The sequence below is a fragment of the Paramormyrops kingsleyae genome, chromosome 22, assembly GCF_048594095.1.
Source record: "Paramormyrops kingsleyae isolate MSU_618 chromosome 22, PKINGS_0.4, whole genome shotgun sequence".
In the NCBI taxonomy this organism is placed as follows: domain Eukaryota; kingdom Metazoa; phylum Chordata; class Actinopteri; order Osteoglossiformes; family Mormyridae; genus Paramormyrops; species Paramormyrops kingsleyae.
This window is the reverse complement of record NC_132818.1, coordinates 18895908-18907696: the sequence shown is the minus strand read 5'-3', so window position 1 is coordinate 18907696 and position 11789 is coordinate 18895908. Positions and strand designations below refer to the sequence as shown.

Sequence of the window (11789 nt, the reverse complement as noted above, 5' to 3'; positions counted from 1 at the left end):
CCTGCTCTCAGCTCTTCACTCTGTTGATACAAGGCATTGTTTAATCTGAATGGGCGGAACGGATCAGGCAGTGCCAGAAGAAACAAAAATGGAAGGATTTTACCAACCCATTTTCAATTGTTAGTCTACTCCAGATTCTCAGCATACTTTGCAGTGATTTAGTTTTTATTGTTATTTTTGTGTTATTCTTATTCTATTTTGCTTTTTATCGTTCTGTTGCATATTTTGTGAAGTACAATCCAGGAAGCAGGTGAAAGGCATTTGACTGCACAATGGTACAGCGCATGAATGTGTATCTGACAAACAAAGCTTGAAACTTGAACTTGACCTGAGGACATGGAAATAATGGATGAAAACCATTTGTCGATCGAATGCCCAAGGGTCGCAAAACCAAGTCTCCACCTCACTTTTCATCATTTTCAACAGAATGTTGAACAAATTCATCTGATGAAAGATAATATGGGTGCTGTCGTGGGAAACACACGAGGTTTTAGCACTGTAGCTCGGAAACGCTGCAATGTTAGCAGAAGGCTTTAACATCACAACATGGAAACATCACAAGAAAACTCTTGGGTCTTTCCTCTTATCTACTTGCCTTCAAATTAATGGACACAGCAAATCAACATTTCACATGCATAAAATTTACCCAGTAACAGAACTAAATGTGAATTAAGGACCTTTATCCTATATAAATTGAAATCTGGTATCCCTTCTGATTCAATTTAGGAGATGGAGATTGGGAGTCTGTATGGTCTAGTTTGCTTCAGGCTACTACAAACAGCCCCCCCCCCACACACACAGACACACACACCAATTTATACACATCACAGGGAATTAGAGAAAGCAGAACCAATCATCGCATCACACCTGGTCACCTGACTCTCCTTACCAAGCCTGCCAGTCCCCCGACCAACCTTCTCATAGTGACATCATTTTTTGAAATTATATGAGTACAGTAATTACCAGGATAGTATGTCACTGTCGCAATGAGTAACTAGAAGAAACCTCTACAAAATAGTTCCAATACACGGTCACAGAAGCTGGTGAGATGTGTTTACGAGACACGTGATCCTGGGTCTGTCGCAGACTGCTTTCTGCTCCCACCGCCAAATGCTGGTGTGGGCTGGACTCAGGTACAGTGCAAAATAAGCAAATTCCCTCTTTTCTTCCTCGTTCATTGTGGCCATACCCTGCTGGTGAGCTCCACCTGTCGCATTCCTGGTGATGACCCTAACCCCTCAGAGTAACCAACGTGGCTAAACGGCACTTTGTTATTTAAAAACCCTGAGCAGGAAGGCCAGCAGTTTCTCTTCAAATTACTCATCCGCCCCCCCCCCTGACCCTGAGTTTCTTCAGTCCTTCATGGTCTGTGCTGATCTGGTAACCACAAAAAAAGCATGGACCTGCTTCTGGGCTCCCCATCTGTCCAGTGATCTCATTTCTCGGCGGGGGTGCAGTGCCTAGCAAACCTCTTCTTTGTTAGCAGTGCAAATGGACACCCAGAGACAATTTTCTGTCATTCCCTACTGAGACAACTGTGCAGCTTAAACAGGGAAGGATCGTGCTGTATGGCAGACTGTGTTATTCCGAATGACCTCACCCAACTGTTCCAGACAGTGAGGGATTGTGGGACGCCTGCTGCGTGTGACCATGTGACATGACACTGCCGGGCGGCAGGAAATACACAAGGAGCCATTGTCTGCCCCCGTGATGGAGGGTCGCACTGCTGCCTCTCACCCCCCAAGGCTGAGAGGTCAAATCCTGTTCTCTGTCTATGGTGTTTGCATGTTCTCACTGCATCATGCCTGTTTCCCCTATAGGTACTCCTGTTTCCTCTTACACTGCAAAGACATGCAGTTAGGTTAAGCCTCATCTCTAGATACACACATTTGGTCATCGAAAGGTCTGGTTTGAATCACTGAGCAGCCCCTTGCCCTGCTCTCTGAGTGCAAAAAAAAATAGCTGTCCATCGCTATGTTATATACGGTTTAAATGCAGAGGGCACATTTTGTTACGCGTCAACAATGACAATCACTTTCACTTCATGTGTACGTGCCCTGCGATGGACTGGCATTCCATCGTTGGTTTACCCTTCCTTGTGCTGGCCGAAATCCCAAGCCATAGGCCAGACCTTAAAATAGACCACTTGACAAACACCATCTACGAGGAATACAGAGGACAGACCCTCCTTTATCCTGGTGACCTCCACCCTTTCCTCTTAGACTACACGCTATTGACCTAGGTCTGCCTGTCACATACTACCTTTCAGCGCTTGAGGGAGATAGAAATTTTTCCACACTAGGACCACTTATGTACAGAGGAGAAGATCGTTGTACTTGGCACTCTACAACCGTGACCACCGTTTGGAATTCTTGGGGCTGAGTTGAGGCAGAAAAGCTTTCATCTTAATTTGCTTCATGCCATTGTTACACTAACCACAGGTACTCCACGTTTAATCGAGAACCCATGCAAGACGAAGGGCATGTTCGCTATTGCCACTGTGACATTCCTGGGAGGTTCACAGAACTATGATGGGGTCCATTTAGAGGCAAAAAAAATAAAAAAACACAGAACCTAACATATGTTGAGAATGAATATCTGAAGCCTCAACCTACAAGAAGAGTTTGGGAGAGAAGATCGCAGTGCGATTCCTGTGATTCTGCAGAACATATAGTCATCCCATCTCATTTGCATCTATAAATAGACGAGGTCATGTTATCGTTTGGCCCAGCCAAGAATGAGACGGTAGAGGTGTGGGGTGGGGGGAGGTGTTGATGTTCAGCTGCTAAACTGGAAACATAGCTTAGCCGAGAAGATCTTCCAAGTATGGTACCCCAGGTTCATGGAAACTCATGGTGCTCAGTCAAATAGAAAGCATCTACTATTGCTCGCCACGCTCTGTGCAAACGACAAACTCGAGTACAAGAGGACTTAAAATAGCAGGAAGAAAAACACGACGAGGATCAGGATCAGAATCCACATGCGTCACTAGGTCTAGGTCCTGCCAGTCTTTGTGTATGCCAGTTAGCCATAGACTAAAATATTAGCCTTTGACCTGCTCTAGTGGACAAGAACCACAAGATACAAACGGATCCATAAGGGAGGACACTAAGATGAGGAAGATGCACACCAACAGGATTTGATTTCGTCCCATGCTTTACGGCCGACTGGATGTGGCCAGATGCAGACAGCAGAGGACTTCTCCAAAGGGAAGAGAGCCAGTGGAAAAACATCGCCTACGTGACAAAGGGCAACTGCTTCCCACGCTCAGTCAAGGCTTGACTGAAAAACACAACCAATCCCTAACGTCTTTGAGCACCCATCCTGCCATTTTCCAGGTATTTTCCTGATCACCTGAGGAGTTTGTTATTTGGGGAAATCTTCAGAAATAGACTTTTCGTGATAACGCTTGGTGTAAACAACTGAAATGCAGAAGCAGTCTCAGAGGACACCACACAGACGACAAAAAAAAAAAAAAAGTTAAATCGATGTAAAACATATGCAGTCGCAGCTGAATAAATCCATAGTAAAAATCATTTTATCACATCAGAGCCCATGCATCTACATGCATATCACACCGTGAGGAAGACACACACCCCCAGCTGCAACATCAAAATTCACACGCAGATCTGCAATGTTCTGCGATTGCATATATTCTGTCGCGGTAGATAAACTATAGAGGTTCACTTACCCGTCCATAAACGGGCATGTTAAAGAGGATCCGTTCACACACCATACATGACCTTCTTTGGAAGCATCAGCAGAGGGCCACGGCTGCCTCTCACAGCAATCTTTATGCAACCTCAGTGTTAAAAACAGGGTTTTGTAATGCTGGGTTTGTGGATGCACAGGTTACTGAATGGTAGCTGTACTCAGATTAACTCGTCAATAGACACACAAAAAACTGACCGCTACTCCTTTGAAAGGAGGAACAGAAATCCAGGGTGAATTTGTGTTTTTCATTTACAGGTTTTCCTTGAGTAACACAAATCTAAGATTAAAATTCGGGTTTTCGAACATCACTGAGTTAGTATCAACTCAAACTCCTAACATACATTAGATGAGAAGGATACCGATTTCTACTATACTCTTAAATTACATTACTGATCCTCAGGTATTGTAACAAGCTACAGCATTTCCAAGCTAAACGAATTTAAGGAAATCCAGCATTTTCACAGTAGAGGCCAGCTACAGCCACTGGGTAAAGACATTTGTTCACAAGTTACACAAATTACCCCAGCCACACAAATTAACTTGCACTAGTTTAAGAGACTGAGACGAACTGGGAATACTGCTTAAGAATAGCTAGTGTATTTTAAGGAGCCCTCAGTAAACTTAACACCAACATGGTGTTATGGCACCTAGCGGCCATCTTGGAGAAAAATGAGAAATCGGGACAATGCAGTGTCTTTGAAGATTTTATTGGAATTGGGTTTGGGGATGGAAGCAGCTCACTTCTTGGCCTCCTCCTCCTTAGACAGAGTCTTGATGACCTCCTCCTTCTTGGCCTGGAGGCGCTCTTCACGGCGTTTACGGGCCTCCTTGGTCTTGGAGCGGCGAGCTTCAGCCTGGTCGCTGTGGGGCACAAGGAGATCAGGTGACTGCTACGCAGAGGCCTTTTTGAGTTTCTCACGGAAAGTGACAGTACAGTGCTTTATCAAAGTCACTTTTTATAGCAGCGCTCCCCAATTCCAGTCCTGCAGGGCCAGAATCCAATACAGTGCGCAGATTTCCCTGTTTAAACGCACATACTAAACCTAGTAACTGGCCGATTATGTCGGAGCAGGGAAATCTGCCAAGTATGTTGGATTCTGGCCTTTCAGGACAGGATCTAAGAAACCCTGCTGCACAGTGGTGATTATGACTAGTTCCTGAATACAATTCAGTAATTTTAATTTGTCCATCCTTTACCAAGCACTTATTCACTAATGCTAGTTTGATGAAAATACCAAGGAAACTAAGTAGCATTAAGGGTGTTTTTCCACTGCACCAGATACTGTACTTTTGATACTAAAAATTCAATACTTTGCCCTTCCCACCGACCACCTGGCGCAGTGGAGAAATGCTCTAAATCAGCACTGGCTTGGACCTGCACTGTCCTGCTAGCCGCCCGTCACGGAAGCTGAGAGGGAGCAGGTAGACGTGACTTACGCTAGGAGCTTCTTGCGGGCCTTGTCTGCCTTCAACTTGTGGATGTGCTCCATCAGGATGCGCTTGTTCTTGAACACGTTACCCTTCACCTTCAGGTAGAGGTGGTGGTACCTGGAGAGGAGGGGAGGGCTGCCACTTCACAGTGGGTTCTGCTGCACAAGCTCCCTAAGCAGAACACTAGATCACTCCAAAACGTGAGCTCATGGTGAGCGCCACTGCAGAGATGGGAAGAAGCTATGCAGCAGCACCTAACGATACAGTTTATTGTGCAGAAAAGGGGGGAAAAAAAACCTATTCAAGTTCATCCATCCATCTTCTATACCCATTTGTCCTAAACAAGGTTGCGGGAGTCCGGAGCCTGTCCTGGAAACTACAGGCGCAAGGCAGAGAATAAGCCAAGACAGGGTGCCAAATTACACCATTGACACCCGCGGACAATCTGGCAACTCCAATTCACCTTAGCATGTTTTAGACTATGGGGAGAAACTGGAAAACCTGCAGAAAACCCACAACAACACGGGGGAGAACATGCGACACGTAGAGCCGGGGTGGAGACTCGAACCCTAGTCCAAGTTACGTGAGGCAACAGTGCTAATCACTGAGCCACTGTGCACAAGTCAATCACCTCTAAACGATTAAGGTGAAGAGGACAGAAACTAAAACTGATCCACCTAAAATCTGGACTTCGACAGAAAGTCTGAAAACAAATGTGAATTATGGTTGAGCGAGCAGACACCATCCATCAGCGCACTGCCCACCCATAACGATTTATCATCATAATGTTACATTTATATAGCGCCTTTCACAATCTGAAAGTCGCTTTAATAATGACATAATAAATAGTGCTGTGCCCAGTTTTCATAATGGGAAAGTGTAGCATACCCAAACCAACCACAACGGATCAATTGCATTTCCGCACGCACTCACATGTGCCTGTCGATCTTCTTGGATTCCCTGTAACGACGCAGCAGCCGTCGCAGGATCCTCATGCGTCGCATCCAGCACAGCTTCTCTGGCATGCGGGCGTTGGCTGTACCCTTCCTCTTACCTGAGATTGGGAGACAGGGTCACATACACGTGCTCTGGGCTGCCACAGCAGCTGCCAACCCACCTCCCAACCACCGAAGGGCTGCTAACTCACCGACACCCATATGGCGGCCCTTGCGGCGGGCCAGCGTGTTCTTGCGGCAGCGGGCGCGGGAGTGCACCGTCACAGGCTTCCGGATGATCAACCCATCCTTCACCAGTTTTCGGATCTGTTGCCCTGAGGAGAGGTACGACGATTTCTTTTGTGGGCTGCGTGAGCTGGACAAGTAGGTCAGATCCTTTTTTTCAAAGCGCCTTTTAAAATATCCACTCGATCATCATTATTCATCACCCAAGCAGAACCCGCAGGTTATAGCACACGTTCCTCAAGGCGGAAAGGACCACATCGGCCTCCCACACTGAACATTAACTTTTCTGTGATGCATGATGTTCCCGTGCACTGGACTACCATGCACAATAGGATTATTGTGTTACCCGCTGCAACTTTTGACAACTTATTTATTTAGCAAAAGCTTTTGTCCAAAGCGACATCCAAGTGAGGATCAGAGGAGGGTCACCTAGTCCCTGGAGTAATTGGGATAAAGAACCTTGGCTCAAGGGTGCAACGGTGATGTCACTCTAGCAGTCAGGGAATACAAGGCCAGTCACATAAATTAAGATGACAGTATTAGTAGCTGTAAAGACGCAATTCCACTGACACCCATATCCTCCAGTCAGTGGAGCACGAGTGCCAGCCTGACGAACTTACGGGAGTTGGCGTTGGCAATCTCATTGGTCTCGTTGGGGTCGAGCCACACCTTCTTTTTGCCACAGCGCAGGACGCTGGACGCCAGCCGCTTCTGGAGCCTGAGCATGCTGAGGGCAGGAGAGAAAATGCTCTACCTCAACGGTCCAAATAATTATGGCGAAATGTACGTTATAGGCAAAACAGCTGCTCACACCTAAAAGAGCAGTTCCAAACAATGTTGTGCAATTATTTAACTTTGGAATGGTTTTGGTGGTTGTAGTACAAATAGAAACAGTGCTTAATTAATAACTAATAAACTTTTGATATGTCATTACCAGCGCTTGCATGAATAGTTGTATATAAATACCACTACTTATGAAACATTATTCGACACGGAGAAGCAGCTTAAGGACTGATAAGTCACGCTTCGATTGCGAGTCTGAAGATGCACAAACACTCATATCGGTAGAGAATATGCATTTAGATTCAGAAAAACGAGAGAATATAACATGATTAAATCGAGCATTAGGGCAGCCAATTTATATGAATGGCTTATATAACCACGCTACAAAATCGCGTTCTCGTAGCAAGCTGGTGGATTAGCTTTAATGGCGTGCACGGCGCGGCAAACGACATTAAAAAAAAAAGTAATCATGAATGACTAAAATATAGGCTGGCGTGGTATTCATGACACCACACAAACAGATGTTTATCCTTGGTGGAAATGCGGACATAAAAATGACAAATACTTCTGGTAGCTGAGCATAAAAATAAACGACACGGCCTTTGTATCCGGCCTGCTTGTTTAGGCGACTGACCATATGTACGTTCAATAATGCTTATCTTTATTCAAAGTTTTCCAAACATACGGCTTCAACATCACTCTGTCACGTAACTTTTTAAACTAGCATCCAATATTAACTCAAAAATGCTTTAGAACTCGTTTTTAGCGTATTTAAACCGGAGCAGCTTAGGCCTGCTTACCTCATGGCTGCTGCTGGTTAAGAGAAAAGGAAGCTTAGCTGGCGGGCATGGCCTATCATTATTACGGAGAGGACAACCAAACATTTTCAAATAAACGAAACTTAAGTGTACTAATAAAAATTAAAACAGAAATGTAAACACTTTTGATATATTAAATTTTATTTATATAAGTGCCTAACTAAGAGTTGAAATAATAAGTTATTTTGTTTGAAGATAGGAAGTATTAAACATAATGCCCCCCCTTTCTAATTCATATGGTAGATTCCAAATTGGCCCAGTCACGTTGCATTGTGGGAAATACTATATTCGTCGTTTGTATCCATACCAGGTTACACAGGAGGGCGATGTTGAGCATCTTTAATTTTTAAACTTTTTTCTAGTGCCAATTATATGTAGAATTCACTAAGGTTTGGTAGCATAATAAATTTTCTAAATTTAATAATAAACTTCTAAATTTAAATAAAGAGCTAAACTTTAAGAGTCTCATTGAATATAGTAATGTTTTTCGTCAAAACAAATTATGTAATACTCACTGTTACAAGTCACACTGTTATAATTCATGGTATTAATAATCAGTTTAACGAAAATAGACGCCTCACTCCTAGCTATACTAGTTGTGCCACGAAATTATTCCTTCAGTATATTTAAAAACATGTATCAGCTCAAATATACGAGCATATCATTAAAAAAAAATAGAATCGAGATTTATATCTAGGGACGTGGGAGGGGGCATGGAGATTGGATACCCTGGCAAATTCAGGGGACCCAGCATTTGACAGGAGCCCTTGAATACGTAAAATTATACGTACAATTGAGCGGGGAGTCCAAGTTGTTATGTTATGAGTGAACCCTGAATTTCTAGCTACGCTCCTGCCTATGCCCCCAGCAGCAGATAATACCAATATGGAATACAGAATTTGACACTTTCTCCTTGATGGAAAAAAACAGAACACTTTTTTTGCTTAAAAAGTTCTTGGCTCACATTTTTGCAATTTCCAGAAGGAAAATATAGGCCTACTAGACTGTGAACTAAGAAACACAATTAAGCATATGGTCACAGTGAATCAAACAGTGTACGATGACAGCCAAAGCAATCTCAATACAACTGCCCAGCAGGAATCCGTAAGCCCAGTGACAGATATGCTATGCAAGAAGTAAGAAACATTAATGTTCATGCTTTTATTATCTCACCCCTGATATTAACTTCCATGCCCTTTTAATTTAGCCCAAACAAATTGTTTAGTTCAATTATATTTTAGAAAAGAAAATCAATTTGTGTCCATCGGAACAGGTCCGGATTAAGGTACAGGCAGACTAGGCAGCTGTCTAGGGTCCGATCGGCACAAGTGGGCCCAGACAAAGGAATGAAAAAATATAATATATATTTAATTTAATTAATATATGTATTGAAATTCTCCAAAACACCTGAAACCATATGTATTGTGTAAATACCAGCAGCATTTTTCCTGTAGAGTTAGAGTTGCATATTAAAGGTGTCTTTAGATTCCAGAATTGTTCAGAAAAAAGCATCTTCCTGGGTGGATTACAAACGTGAAGAGTATTTCTGCTTATTCAAACAATATTAATACGGGATTCTTTTGTGCAGCATATTAAATATTAATACGGCTATTAATAGTAGGGTTGCGTCTTACTGACAAGATGCTGCGTATGGTTTAGCCTCCGGTATGAATATGTAAACTGCGACGATGGTGATTTTTTTCCTAAAACACAATTTAGGATAAAAATAGCCCAGTGCTTTTTGTTTCTACAAAGAACTTAACGTCTGTCACAGAAACCGGTTTCACTAAATCCAAGCCAGCAAAAAAAAAAAAAACATTAAAGAGGTCTCGTTCTAATTAGTGATCGAATCTTGCCCCCCCCCCCCCCCCCAAAAAAAACACTAAACAGTGATGACGAGACATTCGAGCTTCCCACTTGCTAACCATCTGTTGATTTTTCCGGAAATAATGTTAAAGTCTTACAACATCACTCTATTATTATTCATAATAATACTGCTGTTATAATTTATGCTCGACGTGAATCATGTTAGGCTTTTATACCAGTATTTCGGATATTTTTGTTCAGATCACAGGTTCGTATAACAGCCTTGTAATTTCTCTTTCTTGGTCATTTATATTACTCCAAAATATGCCTGAGGGGGTCTTCCAAACAGGAGATTTCTAATCCGACCCTTGCACTGAGTAGCACCACCGCCTCGTTCAAAATACACCTGTTCTCGGTGGCCTGAAAGCACCGCGGCTAGAAGATGTACCCGCCCCTCCTTTATAAAAATGATTGTTACTTCGGTCTTCCAATCACGTCATAGAAAAATAAATCACGGCACACTATAGGCTGCTGTGAAAGATTGACAGCGACGTAGGGGCGGAGCCTGGCAGAGGGGCGTAGACCGGTCCCTGAGCAGCTGGACTCGGCGGCGTACGGTATTGTCTGTGCCTGAGGAAACAGAGGTGGCCGTGCGAGGGGAAAAGCACAGCTGTGTAGTGTGACACCAGCGGTGGCAGAAGGAAGCGGACGGGAAAAAAGCAGCACCATCTGTTTCTCTACGCAGACAATGCCTACGTTTACAATAGTCAAAGCCATACAAAATAACCGATTATAATAAAGAATAACATAAATCAATGGTACAGAAAAGTAGCATGTCCAGGACGCCTTCGACCTCAACCCAGGAGATACAAATGGACATGTTCGAACATCCTACTTCACAGGTAAGGACGCACGATATAGATATGGCCATTTCCATTGCCTCCACACAATATGCTCTGGAAAGCAACGCATCCAGTTTCTCACATTGCATGCGGGGGGGGAAAAGAGAGAAAACCATAACCAGCAAGTGTTGAATTTTGAAATCTTGATGTAGTTTTCGGGTAATTTTGTCAACCGATTGATACAAAGTAAACTTAACTAGTACTGAATATAAATGACAGACAGGAACATTTTAATTGAAAGAAGAAAATACTTTGTATTGCAAATATATCGCATGCTTTAAATTGTTTTTGTTGTCATTTTCATCCAGTATTTCCATAGTATCGTTTGTTAATTTGAGCAAACTGGAAAATACATACCGGATATTAAAATATGGGCTTTTTGTTTCTAACTGTCCTTTGAACTGATTTGCAGTTATTTGAATTACTGGAAGACAATGGGTTATAAAACCGTTCTTCAGTAGCCATAGTGTATATTGCAGGGTGGGGTAAAAATATAAGTAGTTTTTTTCTACAAGGAAATAATGTAATAAATCCACGCTTTTGTAACTGTATTTTAATGTGTGGTTTCGCTATTGCGTTTGGGGGTACTGTTATCGATTTATTTTTTCCCCTTATATAACGTATATGCTTTAAGTAATAGTTCAAAATAACATTAATTTGTGTCTGTGAATCCATGTGGACGCCTTACGTCAAGTCTGTATCTGCGGCTTGAATCAAGGTAAAGTGGAAGTGTTTCGGCGTTAGACAGTGATGTAATTGGGGTTATTTTTTGGTCAGAGGTGGGAATGTTGTTCTAGTTTATATCTATAGCCACACCTAGAGCATATCAGGAATCGGTGTGTTGGATTCGCCTGCTACCCACTCGTAAGGATATTAAACATTAACATTAATAATGTCTTTTTCATACGTACTGTGATACCACTTTTTTACTACGTAGGCTAGTTTGCTGCAAATATATATACAAATGCGAATTATGTAAATTATTTTGGGTAAAGCCATCACATTAATCCATATAAGATATTAAATATTATTTGGTTCTCACAAGGATCCTACTCCGAATACATCTTGATATATAGTTCAGGGTAGAATCTTAGTGAAAACTGCAGCAGTTCCGTTTCATAAGATTTAAAACCAGAACCCACTCGTGATAACCT

The 11789-nt window shown here is 42.7% G+C and overlaps 2 protein-coding genes across 3 annotated transcripts in view; one reads left to right on the top strand and one right to left on the bottom strand.

Annotated features, from left to right (window-relative positions):
* Positions 1 to 4405: 4405 nt before the first annotated feature.
* On the bottom strand, positions 4406 to 7989 carry LOC111855903 (large ribosomal subunit protein eL19-like). The gene is made up of 6 exons (XM_023835377.2): positions 7910 to 7989; positions 6947 to 7053; positions 6293 to 6415; positions 6079 to 6199; positions 5152 to 5262; positions 4406 to 4575 (listed from the first exon to the last, which is right to left on the bottom strand). The coding sequence occupies exons 1-6, from the start codon at positions 7912 to 7914 to the stop codon at positions 4452 to 4454; spliced, it is 591 nt and encodes a 196-aa protein (XP_023691145.1). The 5' UTR covers positions 7915 to 7989; the 3' UTR covers positions 4406 to 4451.
* Positions 7990 to 10322: 2333 nt separating this feature from the next.
* Positions 10323 to 11789, top strand: part of LOC111855959 (calcium channel, voltage-dependent, beta 1 subunit) — a 35614-nt gene continuing 34147 nt past the window's right edge. For both annotated transcript variants that reach the window (XM_023835504.2, XM_023835500.2), the window contains exon 1: positions 10323 to 10635. In XM_023835504.2, coding sequence (XP_023691272.1) covers positions 10549 to 10635 — 87 coding nt within the window. In that variant the 5' untranslated portion in view covers positions 10323 to 10548. The remainder of the gene's footprint in view (positions 10636 to 11789) is intronic.